We start from the raw sequence: 20,110 nt of genomic DNA, 5'->3' as shown, positions 1-20,110 counted from the left end.
TTACCAACGAATAGTGGAATTGACCGACATATTATAACTCCCCCACGGCTAAAAGGGCGAGTATGTTTGGTATGACGGTGATTCGAATCCGCAATCCTCGGATAACGAACTGAGTGCCTTATACACCTGGCCATGCCGGGCTTTATCGAAAAGACAAAAGCAACATATTACTATTCAAACAAGTACTGTGAGAGAATATTGGGCCAAAGGATTTACTTGTTTTCTAGGGTGTCTGAAGCGATCATTCTGATAGCTGAAACCGTTGCTGTTTTAAAATTTTTTAACTTATAATTTTTTGACCTTTTGTCAATATATATCAAGGTACATATTTCAGCACAGGATCTCTCCATTCGATAAACATCGTAACCATTCTGTGCTTGTTGTAGTTTTCATGCTATAACTGTTAAATAATTAGTAAGCATATATTCACGATATTTGACAGATTATCTATAAACGTTACAAGACTTTCGTAAGCAAAATATCAGATTCTTTTTCGTAAGCTTTACGGTTTTTAAAGTAACATTTATCTCATGCCTTTTTTCTTTTGGAATGTTGACTATCAACATTCAAAACAGTGGCGACGCCAAGGGGGACTTGAGCCCCCCCAAAATGAGCCAAGCTACCTCAGCCCCCCAATATTGTTACCTACATATATTCATAAAATATGGAAAACACAATCGTCATTGTTGCTTAACAATTCACATCAAAGAGACATAAATCTGTAGAACTCAACGTCTTCATTAAGACAGAAGTATGTGTCATGCGTCCCATAGCAACGTACTGAATACACTGAAACTCATGCGCTGTATTGACGCTCCCTGTGTAATGCCATTCTATCTTGAGCTTTGACGAAGGTTAGACAACCACGTTGATTTCAAGTTACAACAGATCATCAAGGATTTTACTTGATAAACCAAAGGTTTCACAGGTATTTACCCATTAATTTCATTTATCTTTTATTGAAAAGTAAAACATAGCATGCATGTATAAGTGTATTGTGTGTAGGTAAAAACTATGAAACATTTAGCTGGTGTTGTGTCCTCTGTAGGATCATTTTGCATTGTGTATCAGCCATCCAAAATTGTACTGATGATTGGAGCATACACTTAAAATTGTGACTTACAGTCCAATTAATGTTATACTTATGATTAGATAATAGCCTTACATATTAACTGACCAAATAATATTTCTAAACAATTCTAGAATGAATTTTGAAATTGTCATTGGGCTATTTAGAAGTGCCTAATTTAATGTAATGTAGCAGTTACATTATTGTAACAGGTGTTTGTCACGCTTATGATAATAAGAACAATATCACAATCACAGTTTGGCCTGTATGAATAATGTGAACTTACGAAGAAACCAGCCTTTCTGTGAAGGTCAAGATCCAGATGCCAGCCGCACGCCACCCTCCCCGCTCACTCCCATAAGCTGCCTACAGTTTTACAACATGCCCTATTAAAGCCTGTAATTTTACATTATGACTACCCTCTAATCAAGTAGTTGTGCTATATGGTTAAAGGTAAACACTTTCTCTAACTGTATTTCACGGATATGTTCTGGATTTTCATGTGCTATTAATATAATTTGGTGTTTTCAATGCCGCAGACCAGTTGTTCGTAAAGTTGAACTATGTTTAGTTGTTATTTGTATGTTATATCTTTTTCCTTAGATTTCGATGTTTAAAATTAATATCCTTTGTAAGCCCTAATGCCAATATAAGGAGAAAAATTCCCATTCGTTTCATATAAACTAACACACTTTGGAAGTAAGAAGTGGAACTAGCAGTCAGCCGGCTCGGGGGTCACTTTGACGTTTGCACGCTCTGTATAAAAGGGAGTTATGTTTGTTTACGCAGCTCTCGCTATCTCTGGTACTCGGCCTCACACTGAAACACACTCAGTTTGGATTAATAAAAGGAACTCAAAATCAGTGACTCGTTTTCAAACAAGGACACCAACACACAAGACAAGAGTCAGAAATCACCCACCAAAACATAAACCGGTCATACTACACATAGGATTGATTATGCAACACTACCTGCTACCCAAGAAGAGGCAGCAAGTAGATGGTTCTACAAACATATGTGATGCAAGTGAGGAGGACAGTGGTGATGGTGAGAATGCGGACACGACTAGTGAGGGACCCCAGCCGCAAGAGTGAAAAACTACCACCAGAACCCAAGGACCTGAGCCAGCTTCCAGATAGTGGTCCTACTTGTCCAGACATGAAGAGATACCCAGCCACAGAATACAGTGGCCAGTCAAGGTCATTCAACAAGAATTGGCGTGATCAGCACTCGTGGTTGAAGTACTCTGTGACCCAAGATGCTGCATTCCACTTCGCATGTCGTCTTTTCAGTCACATACACTTCTGTAAAACTGAGAAGTTCTTCACTCATGAAGGCTTCCAGAACTGGAAGAAGGCGACCACATCACTGAAGTCCCATGATAACTCTGCAGGGCACAAGTTTGCCATGCAAGCATGGACAGAGGTTAAATTGCAGAAAACAAAGGGTGCAAGGATCCAACATGCTCTCGATGCAAGCCATGCTAAAACTGTGGAGAAAAACCGACATTACATGAGAGCCGTGATAGATGCACTGCTCTACACAGCCTGCCAGAATGAAGCCCAGATAGGTCACATGGAAGGTAATCAGTCAGATAACAGGGGCAATTTCCTGGAACTTCTTGACATGATTTCCAGGTATGATGAAATCGTGAAGAAGAAGCTGAGTGGTCCTGGCAATGCCAAGTACATGCACCACGATATCCAAAACGAACTGCTTGGCATCATAGCTGGAATGATCAGGAAGGATATCAGCAAAGAGGTCATGGAAGCTGAGCATTTTGTTTAATGGTGGATGAAACAAAGAATGTGAGCAAACAAGAACAGCTGTCCATTGTGTTAAGGTACCTACACAAACAAAGCCTTCACGAAAAGTTCCTGGACTTTACAGCTGCTGAGGGCCTGAATGCTGATTCATTGCTCAAGGAAATCATGGAGACTCTGGCTAAATGTGGTATTGACCATAATGCTGCATTGGCCAGTGCTATAACGGAGCTGCAGTCATGTCAGGGCACATCAGTGGCATACAGGAAAGGTTCAGGAGAGAGGTGTCTCATGTTGTGTATGTCCACTGCCATGCACACAGGCTCAACCTTGTGCTAGTTGATTGTGTGCACAACGTCCAGGCTCCAGCAGAGTTCTTTGTGACAATTCAAAAGCTGTACAAATTCTTCTCTACATCGGTTGTGGATGAAGAATGTCTGAAGGTACAGAATGAGCTTGAACCCGTGAACCAGCACATAAAGTTGAAGCGACTGTCAGACATAAGATGGGCCTGCCAACATGCTGCTTGTTTGGCTGTGAAAAGAACCCTCCCTGCCATTGTGACAACCCTAAAGCGTCTTGTGGAGGGGGACAATGTCCACAGAGCCACTAAATCAAAGGGCCTGTGCATCTTCCTAGATCAGCAGTTCTTAACCAGTCTAGTGGCCATAGCAAAACTATTGCTGATGACAAAACAGCTATCAGATCACCTCCAGTCACCTCACCTGCAGCTGGCCTCTGTAAAGGACCTAGTACAATCTGTCATCTCTGGTCTCTCAGAAATGGGAACTGAAGCAGCATGAAAAGACTTGGAAGAGTCTGCTGAGGATATATGTAAGAAAGTGGGAATATGTACTGAGATGGTGCATCAAGGTGGACAGCGATCCACCCCCAGACACCTGGACGAATTCATAATCACATCTAGTACTGGCTAAAGAGATGAACTGACACCAGATGCCAGGAGACACACCTGCTATGCCATCAAAGACAGGATGCTCAATGAGCTGAATAGAAGATTCTCCTCTGATGCTTGCAGTGTTCTGATGGGGGCAACTGCATTGAACCGCAAACACTCCACATTTCTGGACAAGCAAGCACTCTTAGGAATGGCAGCAAACTATGGTGTGGCAGAAGATGATCTCGCAGTGGAGGTCCACCAGTTGAACTGGCCAATTGCCAGGAAGAAAGACAAGGGGCAGGAAGTATCCACACCACTGGAACTTGCAACCATGCTGAAGCGGTACAAGGATGCCTTCATGGATCTCCACAAACTTGTATGCATCGCTGTGACCCTGCCTGTCAATTAGCTGCTTGTGAAAGATGTTTCTCATGTCGTAAGCTTCTCAAGACATACTTGCGCAACAGCAGTGGTAACAACCACACCAGCAACCTTACTGTCATATCAGTAAACTCCAGGAGGGCAAAACAACTCAATATTAATACTGTTATAGACATATTTGCTGCCAATCACCACAACAGGCGCATTGTTTTGAAGTAATATTTACAATTAACACAGCATGTTGAAAGATAGTTAGCCTGATAGTGACCTTACTTTTCCTCAGAGTGTATTAACTTCACGTGGGAAAATTCGTTTCTGCTATGTAAACTGTCTTTATATTTCTTTTGATTTGTAGCTTTGCTCTTAATGGTATATTAAATGTTCAATCTAAGCTAATCTTAATTTTCTTTATTATTACGTATTACCTTGGGTGGAATTTAGGTGAGCTTCCTCTTTTACATATACGCATATTTTCATAAACAGATTATTTCTAATTTGTAATAATTAATTATTAATCAGAGTACGAATTTCCAATGAAAACTGCATTAAAAACGCAGTTCAAAATAGCACACCTTTCTGAAATGTACCTTGGTATTTACATTATTATAATTTACCATCTATACTTCATATTGATGGCATTTTGGGAAGCCCCTCCACAGTTTACCTCAGCCCCCCAACGAAAATATCCTGGCGCCGCCACTGATTCAAAATTTTGATTTTAGGATTGAAAGTACTTTTATGAACCAGAATATTTTCAAATTTAACATGCAAAATCCTTATAACCTCAAGATAATTGTCAAATGTCTGTTAGGATAAATGTTTATATTTATCAGTTATTTTGCACAATCGAATCTTTGTATGGATTTGGTCCATTTGACCGATCTCATACTCACCATACAAAATCAGAAAATAAATGATGCCTATTTTATTATAAAATGACTACAGATTATAACATGAAAACACGAATACTTAGACTAGGTAGCTCACCTAATAGTATAATATATTTATAAATACATATTATTTTCATTATATTGACTTTTCAGCCGTACCTAGTTAAACATTACAGAAATTACAATAACGCGGCGCGTCTGCACTCATGTTACTGTATCCAAGAGTAAAAACTGATCTTTGCAAAATTAACTGTCTTGGCTGTGTTATAATGGTTTGGTTTGTTTTGAATTTCACGCAATGCTACTCGAGGGCTATCTGCACTAGCCACCCCTAATTTGCCAGTGTAATACTAGATGGAAGGCAACTAGTCATCACCACTCACCGCCAACTCTTGGGCTACTCTTTTACCAACGAATAGTTGGATTGACCGTTGATTTTTAACGCCCCAACGGCTGAAAGGGTGAGCATGTTTAGTGTGAAGGGGATTCGAACCCGTGACCCTCGGACTACGAGTCGAGTGTTTTAGTGAACTAGTATTTTGTAAAACACAGTCACATTTCAGTTATAATACATATGTATATACATTATTACTACTTACAAATATACTCTTCAACTTGTTTTTCTTAAAACATTGAATAGTAAATAAAGTATGGAAAATAATTATCTTCTTACGAACATTGTATTCGTTTACTGCTTGCCATAAGCTGCTAAGCCTTTTCAAAACTCGCACGTGGAGAATGTGAAACTAAATATTTCTTTTTAGATTTTATATATACATTTGAAAGAACCAAGAAATCATAAAGTACTATATCAATACAACAGAATACCACAATATCAAGTTTAGTAACTACGCCCTATTTTGTTCTAAAAAAGTAAAGAACAATGCATAACACAAAACTCGTGGCAGGTGTTCATTTTAGAGGTAGAAACGTCGAGGTCGTTCTATCCCAACTTGGCTGTTTGAGAATATTTGGTTTAGTTTGTTTTGAACTACGCGGAAAGCTACACGAGGACTATCTGTGCTAGCCGTCCCTAATTTAGCAGTGTAAGACTAGAGGGAAGGCAACTAGTCATCACCACTCACCGACAACTATCGAGCTACTCTTTTACCAACGAATAGTGGGATTGATCGTCAATTTTTAATTCCCCTACAGATGAAAAGACGACGATGAAAAGAATGTTTGGTGTGAGGGGGATTTGAACCCGCCACCCTCGGATTACGAGTCGAGTGCCTTAAGCACCTGGCGATGCCGGGCCGATAATATTTCCATTCTCCTTCGCTCCGCTGGTGAGGTTATGTGTGTGCAGGATTATCATGAAGTTTAGTTATTTCATTTTATGAATTCAGATGATTTTGTTCCTTAATTTTAAATGTATGTGGCAGAAGCAAAGAATGTGGGGAGGCAGTTAATGTTCTACATCCAGGTAAATGCATATATATGTATATGTGTGCATGTACAAAAAATTAATAAGTAGTATAGACATAACTACAAATATATTCAAATACGTCGGCTCGACATGACCAGGTGGGTTAAGGCGTGCGACTCGTAATCTGAGGGTTGCGGTTTCACATCCCTGTCGCACCAAACATGCTCTCCTTTTCAGCCATGGGGGCGTTATAACGTGACAGTCAATCCCACTATTTGTTGGTAATAGAGTAGCTTAGGAGTTGGTGGTGGGTGGTGATGACTAGCTGCCTTCCCTTTGGTCTTTCACTGCAAAATTAGGGATGGCTAACGCAGATAGCCCTCGAGTAGCTTTCCGCGAAATTCAAAGCAAACAAATCAAAAACGCCGCTCAATCAAGGCAGCGAGGACCTGTAATTCTTATGCTGGTAAAACCCAATTTTACAGGGCAGGTGCGGAATAATCTACCTGTTCCGTGCCCTATATGTAAAGCAATGACATAATTAATTGCCCTAAGCAAGAATGATGAATTTAATAATGAATGAAAACATTATATGCATCAAAACTTTTTCATGGTTAACATCTGATGTCTTGATTTCAAATGAATGCGAGTTAATCATTACGTGTTCTTAAAGACAATCCTTTAGAAGACTGCCCTTTGTAACCATACTTTGTCTCATCTATCTAAATTTCAATATTTTTAAAAGTTGCAAGCATAATATTGTTATGAATTGAAAGAGAAATACTTGTAATTCTTTAGGGTAAAATCAATAGTACTTGCATCTCACAATGCATTAGAAAATTTTAAAATGAAATAAAAGCTATATTACCAGATAAAATACAGAAGACTAACTGGTCCATAACTAGAATCGCATGACTCAGAACACTGGTATTCCACAATAATTGTTAACTTTTTAAGTGTGGGTAGACAATGGAGTTTCATTTACTTTACTACATGTAGCAACTAGGTACACTTTGCTAGTTCTAACTGGAATAATAAACCACTTGAAAAGATTTCTATATTGGTAAGACTACGTTCCATGTCGGTTTATCAATTTTGATGAGGTGTTCCTGTTAGCTTTTTCCATGACGAGAAAACCACTTGAAGATATGAATAATCATTTTATAAGGTGTAAATCAGCACAAAAAGATTAATCAAGTATTTTTGATTTGTCTAGAAAATCAATATTTGTAACGTTATAACATAATAAATTGGACATTTTATATTAAAATAACTTGTAGTAGTATTAAATATAAATAAATTTATACCTTGCTAACGAATTATAACAATTAACAACGCATACCATATATTAATGAACTATAATACTCAACTTTCGTTTTGACGAAATGTTTGTTTTTTCTGTTTTATGAAACTTTTTAACCCGTCAACTCTCGTTCACAGTGCAAGGTCGGTGAACTAGCAACTCTGATGAGTCACAACTAACATTCAATGGGGTTGAAGAGTATACACCGTTTAGACATGACACGTTTTGATCTATAATTTACGTTCAATGTTATTGTAATTTACTGACAAATAAAAGGTCAGTAACCTTGAAAGTCAATTTTAACTCTATTTAAATTCAAAATAGTTGAGGTTTAGTAAATATTACAAAGAACATAAGGTTTAAACATATTAATATCAAATTATATATTTCTTTATAATTTAAATATTCTATTTATCTATAATTGGTTATCGATTTTCAACTTCTACTATTCACTTTCTGATATCTACTTTTATAACACAGACTTGAAACCTATATCCAAACAAGAAACGAATTACTTTCTTCTTCAACAGAGTGGGAGGAATTTTGATAATGGATTTCAACCTGTGAATTAATCTGCTTTTGATAATTTGGGAGTTTTAAGGTTGGTACATGATTTACATGAGGATGGGAGAATTTACTAATAATTTATACCTTCTGCATGGCTTTATCTTAACTATTTAAAATCTCGAGATTATTTCCTAATTAGTACATGTGAAGTGGATACTTTTAAATAAGTAAAGCTTTCTGATTGCAATATAAAATTTATCAGAAAATCTTCGAGATTTTATCTACTTTTTTAAAATATATTTGAAGTTACCTTGATCTAATGATATGATTTGTCTTACAAGATAAACTACCAATTCTTTATGTATGCAACTTTAGAAATTCAATCATACTTTAATTCTTGAGATCATTTGTTTTTAGTCACCTGTTATACAATTTCACTTAAGACATGAGTCAAACGCTTGTACATCTGAAAATGGTTATGTTGGGCTGACTATCAACTTGTTCCTGAGGATGACAAAGATTACTTATTGAAATGTTGTGCTTTAGAACATATTATCTGTCTTCTGGTAAAACCAGTTAATTCATGGAAGTTAAAGGAAAAGCTTGATCATTATTTTAATAAGAAGATCTGGCTGATTGTGTGTGTCTTAGAGTTTAATTTAATTCAGTAAACAGTCCAAATGAACCAAAAAGTATCTTGATGTCCTTTAATGTTATGTTACAAAAATACACAACAAGCAATCTGTGTTGTGTCAATCACTGGAATAAAAACCCAATTTTTACTATTATAAACACAATAATTTAACTGTTGAGGTATGGAGGTATGCTCTCCACTGTGTATTCTCTTATGTAGTTTTAACCTGGAGTTCCATAAAAAATTTCCACACTCTATACAACTGTAGGGTTTCTCCCCAGTGTGTGTTTTTTGATGATGTTTTAATCCATCTTTTGATCAAAAGTGTTTTTTACAAATTGCACAACTGTAAGGTTTCTCTCCAGTATAGGTTCTTTCATGTAGTTTTAAGTAAAACCTTCTCACAAATTGTTTTTCACAAATTTCACAACTGTAAGGTTTCTTATTAGTGTGTATTACCATGTGTTTGTAATACACTCCTTGATCTAAACTGTTTTTCACAAACTGTACAGTTTCTCCCCCATGTGTATTCTTTGATGTATTTTTAAGTAACTACCTGATGGAAACTGTTTCCTACAAACTCCACAACTGTATGGTTTCTTCCCAGTGTGTGTTCTTTGATGTCTTTTTAATTGACCTTGTGTTCTAAATTCCTTTTTACAAACTATACAACAATCCAGTTTCTGTTCAATCTGTATTATATGATGTGATTTTAAGCTATTTTTTGTAGTAAATTGGTTTCTACATACTGAACAACTATAGGATTTCTTGCCAATATGTGTTCTTAAATGTGTATTGAAGTTTCCACTAACTCCAAATAATTTTTCACAAAGTATACAACTGTATGGTTTTTCCTCACTGCTTGCTTTTTCATGACTGTTTAAGTTACCCTTTAATGGAAATCGTTTTCCGAAAACTTTACAGTTGTAAAGTTTCTCTCCAGTTTTATTTTTTTCATGTTGCTCTGAGGGACTATTTCTCTCAAAGCTTCTTCCATAAACTTCACAATGATATGGTTTTTCTCCAGACTGTAACTGCCTTTGTTGTGTTAGGTTACCCAATGTTGAAAATTCTTCTCCACTAATTACACTATATGTTTTACCATTGCACTGAGGTATATTAAATGTATTTAGTTCATTTCAATTTAAAGTTGTTTCTCTACATATTTCACTGTTTGGTTTTGGAGATTTTATCACATCTGTAACATGATCTTGTTTTGCACCATGATAATCAGGACACTGACTCAAACTACAGATGTTTTCACTGGTCTTCTTATCTGAAACAAAAAACTTTTAAGTCTAAAAACTAATTATTATGTAGCTTTTAAACTTTATATAGCCTTGTCTGTATGAATCAGAATAGCATTGAAAAACTGTAGGTAATATTCCACATTTAATGTAAGGTTTTAGTGTACAAAATAAAATCACCTGTAGAAATATGGTAGCACAATGTTACAACCACCAATGCTTGCCCATTAAGAGATAGTTTCTAACTTGACCTGATTTGTTATCATTTTAAAAGTTTCTAATGATTAGCATATAGAATGGTTTTTTTGCATCTCCTAGTCACAAGTCATTTCCTGCTAGTTTAAAGTCAAGTCATGATTCATTTAGTCCATATCACAATGCAAGTCATAATAATAGTGTTTGTGATCTAACCAAATGATCTATAAGAAAGAAAGTCTACTGTACATTTTAGTAACTTTGTTAACACTTTATAAGAAACATAATTCTACCTTTATTCATTCTCTGTATGTATATGGATATTTTATTCATTTCACTGTTTCACAAAGAAACCAGGAGAATAAACACTGGCTAGTTAGTAACTTTCTTTCAGTAATGTTTTCCCTATTTGATATCAGGATTAGTTTAATTTTAATATTTTGAAACTATTTTTTGTCATTTTATCACTTCAAAGCCCTTCAAACACAAATTCCCAAGTAGAAAAAAAAGACATAAAATAATAATTCTATACACTTCTAAACTTTTTTATCTCACAGCAACCAAAAACTTTGATAAAATACCAAAAGTTAATTATATAAAGCCATTTTCAATGAACTTAATGGTTTTAAATGTTTGTACTTACCTGATGGATTTTGTAGCATTGGTTCAATTTTTTCTTGAAATTCAGTTTTGGTTTCTCATCCATATCATTATAGTTTAAATTATTTCGATCATTATCTTTACTGTCACTGAACTTTGAAATAACTTCATCTTCTAACAAATCACCTGAATGTTCTGCTTTCTCTTGAACAAATATGTTCTAAAATCAAACAACATATTCAAAAGGTTAATAAAAATTACAGCTAGCATTTTCATTACACATAATCTTTACTCCAAATGTCTCTAATACATTCTCACAAAGTTTCTTTTGATTTGTTAAGTATTTGATCTATCTAATCCCAGATCTGCTCTGTGTGAGCATTGCATCATTTGAATAACTCCTGTATCTTCTTTCTTAGCTAACTAATTTCTTCATAGATTGGTTGAATGTTTTGGGTCATTGTCTTCTTGGTAGTAAAATCCTTTATCAATAACATATAAACCAATGGGTATATCACATTGTACTTGTGTTGGTCTATTATTGCAAATATTATGTAAATATCTCCTGTTGTTTCAGCAGAAAATACCCCCAAAATGCAAAACTACCTCCTGCATGCTATGTCATAGGTGATACATATTGAAGTAAGATATGCAACCTAACTTACATTTTAAACCAAATATTTCAAAGATGGACTCATCTATCCATAATACCCTTTCACAATCATCAACAGTCTGCTTTTGTGCTTTTTAGCAACTTTTAGTTTCATTACAATACTTGGAGATCAAAGTAAAGATTTATTAATTGCTAAATGACCAAATATTCCATTCTTGTTGAGTCCTCAAGTTACTGTAAATATGAACACTTTTCTGTCATTCATTTATCTCATGATTGAGATCAGTGGCAGTCTTCCTTCTCTCCCAAAAGGAAGAATAAACAAATATATTTCACATCACTAAGTTTAGGTATTCTGCCTCTTCATTTCCTATTTTCAAATTTCACTGTCTTGATCTCATGATCTAGGGTGTACTTGACATTGTTTGAGAAGCACCTCAAGTCCTGCAGCTATCTTTTGGATCAGAATTACATAATTTTTTTTATGCAAATTATCTGCTCTACTGAGAATTTCTAAGCTTTTCAGCTAAATATATAGTGTTAAACACTGTTTTTTATCAACATATATTTGTGGAGTGCAATTAAATTGATTTCTTCAACCATATACTACAACCATATGCTAGATCCTTCTACATAGCTAAGACAATGCACAAAGTGACATGGCATTTATTTCAGACCCTAAGTTTGATCTGTATGTTCATTCAGCCAGAACCCTTATGACATGCCCTTGCTACAAGTATATGGGAATTCTAAAGAATGATAAGTATTCTCACCCTGGCTCATTCAGTAGTCAAAATGGATCAGTGAAGCATAATGTTGAAATTTACATTCTCTAATGGCATAGAAGAATTAGTCATATAAAATGGAAAGAATAATGAAATATATATCTTGTCATAACACTTTTGCACACTTCTGTAATAATATAATTAATAAACCTAATGCTGTGAATACTAAAACTAAATGTTAGGACTTTAGATACTTACAAATATTTGCATCTAATATTTTACTTTAACATACCTTGCTGAAGATGGAAGATGTGTGCCAACATATTGAGGAATTTATTTTTGTTTCCATCTCATGTATGCCAAATATTTGTTATTGTTTCCATCATTGTGTTATTCATCATTAAACTTGAATTCCCATCTAAGTAACATTTTAACTCCAGATACATATCCTTCTACACCACTAACAGCTGGATCCAACACTGATAATGATGAAAGAATCACTGTTAATCAACTACAAAGTTGAGCATACTTCTGAAATGGGAACAAAGCTTATGGAATTTGGTTTCCATGAGACAGGGATTCACCTAGTGGAGCAACATACGTTACAAGTCTGGAACAGAAGAAGTGAGGGTGTTTTTGTACTTCACAATAGGAATCAGAGCTAAACCATATACCACATTAAAACACCTAAGTGTGCATGAATCACTACCATCTGGCAAAATCATTTGGAACTGTGTCTTCACAAAAAGACAGAAGAACAGGTGACCACGAATAGCCAGATTTGATTCTGTCAGCTTTGATTTTTAATGTAATGAGGGAAGAGAGAATAACAACTGATTACCTTGCTTGACAGACCTTACAATATAGAGGATGCAAAGTTATAATGGCATAATGTCTAAATGATAATGATGATCAGAAACAAAAGGAAGTAAATGATTAAAAACAGGGAGTACCAGAAAAGGTATGTCTCAGCATTGATACATTTTTATGTATTCACTGGAATAAGTAGCATACAGAAGGAATCACAGAAAGGTACACAGAAAACTGTATACCTCCAACATTCAGTGGTCCAAAGCTAATCAATAAAGATTTCATTTTAACTTGAGTAAAACAAGCACAGCAGTAAGGTTTGTAGTCTACAGATTAATCACTGAAATGATTACATGTGATTAACTGATCATCACACACCTACACTGGCAAAAACAAATAGTATACATTTTTCACCTATTTTCAATTCTATAATGAAAGTTTTGATATTACCTTCATTCTGTATAAGATACCATTAGAAATTCACCATTATTATTGTTTTTTCAAATATAAAATAATTTATCTTGTACAAGTCAAATAAACCAAAATCTAAATAACGAAAACATGGTTTTGTTGTTACTCATAATAATTTTATAAGTATCATAACTGCAGTAAGAAACAATTAGATAGCCAATTCATTTATGCAAGTTATTTCAACTTAAACTTTATGTAAGGTATTTCACTAAAATAACAGAAAATGAAACCTAATTTCAGTGCTAAACATGTCTGGAACAGAAAACAAAATCATAAATAAATATATAAATAAAGGAAAATTATTAATGAGAATAAATATATAGGTACACCACTAAGTTAAAACAGGTAAAATTCATACTATTTTTGTTTGGAAAGAACATAATATATTTAAATGCTAAATATATGTATCATATATATATACTTACTACCAGTTGTTGTGGAAGTTTCATCTTCACTTTTATCCAATTTCTCATCACAAAATGGTTCAATCTTCACCTTTTATTGTTCCACAATTGTGCAGAAGATTTACCTTCATATTCTTAACCAAACTTGCAGCCAGACTACAGAGAAACAAATTTATAATTAGATGCTTTATCCTTCATAACACTTTACAAATTAACCAGCAATTATAAATCCAAAAGTCACATTATATTGCTTTCATATTAAATTATATGCTTTGTCTTATTTACACTTTACCTAACACAGTTTGGAAACAATATGTGTACTTAGAGACCAAGACAACATTTATAAACAGTTTCATGTATTTTAAGCTTGTAAAGAGCCAGTCCACAGTTGGCTCCCTGCTCCATTACTTTCCACTCCTTCTTGACAAGTGAGAAGAATGAAGAACATAACGATAATGACTAGAGAGTAGGTTTCTTACTTTGAGAAGATATACCTCACACATAGAACTACACTAAAACATTACAATACTGGAACTACTTTAAACTATTTAAGATTTGAATTATTAATAGTTTCATTATTTCCATAATTCCAGACAGGTTTTCTAATAATGGACAGATTCACAACCATCACATCATAATATTCATAAAAAATTTGAAACATTATAAACAAAATTATACATTTTTTTGTAAACTTGATTAGTGAACATGCACAAGGAAAGCTTGATATATTTTAATAAAAACCATTATAAAAACTGTCAAAAATCCACTCACTGTCTCTTACAAAAACATTGAACAGAGAGACAATGTAAGTAAACTAAAATATGAATGTAGTTAAATCTTTTAATGATGAATTTAAACATTATATGCACCAAAACTGTTTTATATTTAATATCTATTTAACATCTTGGTTTGATATGGATGTGAGTTGATCATCACATGTTCATAAACACAATCCTTCAGAAGACTGCCCTTTTAAACTATACCTTAATAATTGGTCTAAATTTCTGAAATTTTAAAACTAATACATAAAACAATGTTAAAAAAATTTCAAAGTTACATTTTGTAAATTTTAAAAAAGTATAAATCCAAGACCAATTTATCAACTTTGTATGTAAAAATTATTTCAATGCTTAAGTGATTTTGAAAAGAAATTAAACAATGAATTAATTTTTACATATAGAGTTGATAAGTTGCTAAATACTTTTATGCTGAACAGATAGGATCATTATTACTACTATACATTGTCTATTTAAAGAATAAAGTTGTAATTATATGTTAAAGAAAAACCTTGTAATTCTTTAGTATAGTATCAAAAATACTCAGTGATGAAGTACTCGCACCTCAATGTGCTATATAACATTTTGAGAGAAAATAAGAGAAGCTATATTATCAGATGAAATATAGAACATAAGATGCAAGTAAATGGTCAAAACTAATCAGAATTATATGAAAAGAAACAAAGTGAAATATGGCAAACATACATTTACAACACTGTTGTTCTCTTTAACAATTTGAGTGTCAACATTCCAAGTGTGGGATGAACAATAGTGGTACATTTACATTACTACAACTAGCAAAAAATAAACATTTTACTAGTTTTAATTGAAATAATAAACTGTATCCATGTAGGCAAAGACTACTTTATATGTTCAACAGTTTCAGTAACCCAGTTTCTGTTCTTAGTTGTGTATCCTGCCCATAGATCAAAACACAATTGTATGTTGTTTCACACTACTTTAAGTACTTACAACATAGATATGCTGTATACAACAACTCAAAAAATTTTAAACTTTCCATATTTTATTTCATAAAGTTATAAACATTTATACATTTGATGGAATGAATATGTGTGAGTGTATCAATATAACAAATTCTTCATTGACAATTCTCCTACAAAGTTAAAATATTAATAATGTAATTAGATTAGGCTAAAATAATTAAAAACTACATATACTTTTCTTTTCTACTTTAGTATTTTCTATTCCAGTAGTACATGATTTTCAGAAAGCTTGCAGTCTGTGAGAATATTTACTACTCATTAATTACAGTTAACACAAACTTCATCAACCATCACAACACTGAATGTCAAAATTTCCTTCTATTATTAAGTCCTAGTAAATAACAGTGAATAACAATCAATGTTAAGATTCCATAGTTTCAGATGCAGTAAGTACTACGAATTTTACATCTGGCAAAAGATAAGGAATCAAAGTTCTACCACCATTCATTTGTCAATATGACCTTAAATTTTTACATGCAGACAAATTACACTTTAAGACTTCCTATAACACATTTGTCACATTTCACCAGACTAACATAACTTTTATATTTTAATTTTATTTTGTAATCCATAATGGGTTTAACCATTCTCTTATCTTCCATTAAACTTAAATATATACATATATATTTATACCAATATAGTTTAAGAGTTATAGAAAAATTTCCATTTTCCCATGAAACCACTACAGTACATCCTATCCAACTCGCACTCCTTCAAATTCTATCTTTACAAGCTTTAACTAGGTTGTTTTGAAATAACTGCTTGCAAATTAAAAATTAAAACATTTATTCCTGCACAACTTTTCACCTCTAACAGTAAGACATGAGCATGTATAATACAGTTCAAAATTTTCCACTAATAGTATGATTAAATTACAAATATATTCAATTACATAATCCAAATTATGACACTTTACTATTTGTAGATTTAGAGGAAATTAACTTAATACAAATATAACAGACTCTTGGTGTTTTATTGCTGTTAAGTTTTATATCATCAATTCTAAGTATTTACAGTTTTTCATTTTTTTAAGTTTACTGATAAACATATTTTTTTATAGTTAATGTTGTTGCCACATTTTTCTTTATTATATATCTTTTGGTAGAAAAATTTAATGTCAAATTCTGCTTAAGTTGCAATGTTAATCTTACGTTTAATTTTGTTTTTTTGTTTTACACAAGTACCTTTCAAAATAATATTTACTTTTACTTGTACAACATAAATAAATTATTGAATGCAATGACAATAAGATGTATTAAATGTCTCGTTCAAATGATAATATTTACTTGAAAAGTATTAAATAATTTTTAGGTAACATAAATAAACACTGAAGTCAAAAGTACAACATCACAGAAATAAGAAATAAATTTATAACCCTAAGCAGTCCGGTTGCCTGCGTCCATGAAGCTGCAGAAAAACTTCATTCCTCGGCTTGTAGCACCTTCAACATAACCTCTGGTGATGGACACTAGAATGCTATCTTGTCCTTCTTAGGATTATCCAAGATAAATTAATGTAACTGTAAAATGAACTACATTAAATATTAATTTTAAAACTTTGATTGTTTGTGTGTGTTTTCATATAGTAAAGCCACATTGGGCTATCTGCCGAGTCCACCGAGGGGAATCGAACCCCTAATTTTAGCGTTATAAATCCATAGATTTACCGCTGCACTAGCGGGGAACATTTTGATTGTTACAAGATCAATAACAATAAAAGTTGGCAACCTAATCATATGTTGAAACATGGTGATGTCTTGTGATTTACCCTACCCTCTGGTGCATACAGCATGAACTATCTGCATGCTTATCTAGATAATGTGACTTGATCATCCTACCTGCTATCATCAAGGCCCAGCATGGCCAGGTGGGTTAAGGCATTCTACTTGTAATCTGAGGGTCGCAGGTTCAAATCCCCATTGCACCAAACATGCTCGCCCTTTCAGCCGTGAGGGTGTTATACTGTGACAGTCAATCCCACTATTCATTGGTAAAAGAGTAGCCCAAGAGTTGGCAGTCGGTGATGATGACTAGGTGGCTTCCCTCTAGTCTTACACTGCTAAATTAGGGGTGGCTAGCACAAATAGCTCACATGTAGCTTTGCACAAAATTCCAAAAAACAAAACAAACAAATCTATTATCATCACAACCTCTAACATATATTAGATAGTTATTATTCTAAATTTCAATTTGTCAAGAATCCTTACGTGTGAATTAACTACGTCATTTATTAAGTAGTATTTAATTTTCTTGCAAAAATAAGCATCACTTCCTAACATGTTTCTAAAATGCTAGCTGTCTTCCCTCTAGTCTTACACTGCTAAATTAGGGAGGGTTAGCGCAGATAGTCCTTGTGTAGCTTTATGTGAAATTATAAAAAAAAAAAAATTGTATCTTATTGAGGACTCGTACAAATTATGAATTCCCAGGTGACTGTATATATATGTACAAAACTATAGATGTATATGAATAAAGTCATTTTAAGAATTGTTGCTACTTAAACTGTTTTCATTTATATGATGCACATTCTTTTAAAGCTTGAAATATTACAAAATGTTCACGTTGGTTGATATGAAATCTGAAATTCTATGTTATAAGCTGTTCACTTACTACCATGATCTAAAACGTCCTTATAACTAAGGATAAAATATTTTACTATATTTGCTACATTAATATTTTTCTCAGTTAAAGGGCATATATGATTGATCCAACCCTGTTATTTATTATAATTACACTTTTTCATGGTCTTCTTTTGATTAAAATCCACCAAAATTCCTAAAGTAACAGAGGAAATGAGGAGAAATTATGGTTTTGGGACTTGAAGCGATACCAAAGTCCCTAAGACATGTGTCCATCAACGGTTGTATTCAAACACTCTATCTTTCTTAACCTGAAGATGATCGAGGAAGGTCAAAATGCTGTTCTCTCCTTATCAGTAAAAGTGTTAATACCCATACCAGCCATTCAGAGATATAAATTGCTAACGACTGTCACAAGTTGACAAAAATTATTTGTTGTAAGACTGATTATATTTCTGGCAGTAAGGTTAGCTAACATTTCAATAACACAACATTGCCCATTTTCAATTTGAAACTGAATGACAGGAGCAACATTAGTTATGCATCAAACAAGGTATGTAACGAAAATTATGTTTACTATATGAAACAAGTCCCCTAATAGCACAGTGTTATGTCTGGGGACTTACAACTCTAGAGATTAGCTTTTGATACCAATTGTGGGCAGTTGATGTTCTTTAACAGTTGTTTGTTTTTTGAATGTTAGTGATTGCACCAGGAGTAAATTTGCAGAAGCTTTAATGAAAAAATGTAATGATTTGGCATTACCCATCAATAATTTCTTTAGCCAAGGTTACAATAGTTGTACTAAAGTGGTTGTTTCAATGAATGGTGTACACACTTAAGTTTTGCACACTAATCGTCAAACTGTATTTATTCTATGTTAATTATTGCAATAGTTTAAATTTAACATTCAGTGATACAGCAAAGTAATTAATTTCACAGAAAATGTAAGTCCTTTTTTCAACATAAATGGATTTTTTTTCTTAAAGTTTGACAGTAAAACCTTTGCCAGCAACTTGCTGGTATTACAGAATTTATAGTTTGTTTGTAATTAAGTAGAAAGCTAAACAATGGACCATCTGTGCTCTGCCCACCACAAGTATTGAAAACCAGTTTCTAGCTTTCTGAGTCCAAAGACATATCACAGTGTCACTGGGGTAATTTCATAGTGTTAAAACAGTTTAAATGATGTGTACAATGCCTTCGTTGATGTTACAGAAGCAGCAACTGACTTAAAATGCCTATCAAAAGCACTTTCATTAGCTAAAAAAATTATGGGTTTTAGTCTTGTTAATGACTGGGCACTTTATTCTGGTGAAAATTGATGTTATTATCAAGATGATGAAAAGCAAAAATATGATGTAGAAGCAAACACTAACACTTTTGCAGAACACAGAAAGTTTCCTAATTTAATTTAATTTCATACAAAGCTACACAAGGGCTATCTGCACTAGTTATTCCTAATTTAGCAACGTATAACTAGAGAGAAGGCAGCTAGTCATCACCACCCACCAGTAACTCTTTGCTTAGTCTTTTACCAACAAACATTTGGATTGACCATCACATAATAATACTCCAATGGCTCAAAAGGCAAGCATGTTTGGTGCAATGGATTATGAGTCAAGCACCCTAACCACCTGGCCATGTCTTAGTTCATGTCATTTTGTGCTCAAGTATGTTACAATGCACAATTTATGTTTGAAATACATATAAAATGAATTGATTTTTGTTTTAATAATGACAGAAAGATCACTAATTTTGTGATAAAACTAAATAAAAGAGATGATTACCTTTTTTGAGAACATCATGAATCTATCCTTACTGTCTGCATTTCCTATACTAAATTTCGAGGTGACAAACTATTGGGTAGGAA

At 33.5% G+C, this 20,110-nt stretch overlaps 2 protein-coding genes and 1 long non-coding RNA gene across 7 annotated transcripts in view; 2 read left to right on the top strand and 1 right to left on the bottom strand.

The window, feature by feature from the left end:
- Window positions 1–2,122: 2,122 nt before the first annotated feature.
- On the top strand, window positions 2,123–2,857 carry LOC143235725 (zinc finger MYM-type protein 1-like). Its single transcript, XM_076473934.1, has one exon. The coding sequence runs from the start codon at window positions 2,123–2,125 to the stop codon at window positions 2,855–2,857; it is 735 nt and encodes a 244-aa protein (XP_076330049.1).
- A 214-nt stretch (window positions 2,858–3,071) lies between these two features.
- LOC143235724 (zinc finger protein 862-like) lies at window positions 3,072–3,635 on the top strand. Its single transcript, XM_076473932.1, has one exon. It carries the CDS (start codon window positions 3,072–3,074, stop codon window positions 3,633–3,635), a length of 564 nt encoding a protein of 187 aa, XP_076330047.1.
- Window positions 3,636–8,872: 5,237 nt separating this feature from the next.
- LOC143235321 (uncharacterized) overlaps window positions 8,873–20,110 on the bottom strand; it is a 53,074-nt gene continuing 41,836 nt past the window's right edge. For all 5 annotated transcript variants that reach the window (XR_013019031.1, XR_013019033.1, XR_013019029.1 and 2 more), the window contains 3 exons: window positions 13,901–14,035; window positions 10,900–11,076; window positions 8,873–10,090 (listed from right to left, as the gene is read on the bottom strand). This is a non-coding gene — a long non-coding RNA (uncharacterized LOC143235321). The remainder of the gene's footprint in view (window positions 10,091–10,899; window positions 11,077–13,900; window positions 14,036–20,110) is intronic.

Source organism: Tachypleus tridentatus, chromosome 12, assembly GCF_004210375.1.
Source record: "Tachypleus tridentatus isolate NWPU-2018 chromosome 12, ASM421037v1, whole genome shotgun sequence".
Taxonomy (NCBI): domain Eukaryota; kingdom Metazoa; phylum Arthropoda; class Merostomata; order Xiphosura; family Limulidae; genus Tachypleus; species Tachypleus tridentatus.
This window is presented reverse-complemented; position numbering and strand designations above follow the sequence as displayed.

Bases quoted from the DNA above. Each gene is read 5' to 3' on its own strand.
- LOC143235725 (XM_076473934.1), top strand. From the start codon at position 2,123: ATGCGGACACGACTAGTGAGGGACCCCAGCCGCAAGAGTGAAAAACTA.
- LOC143235724 (XM_076473932.1), top strand. From the start codon at position 3,072: ATGTCAGGGCACATCAGTGGCATACAGGAAAGGTTCAGGAGAGAGGTG.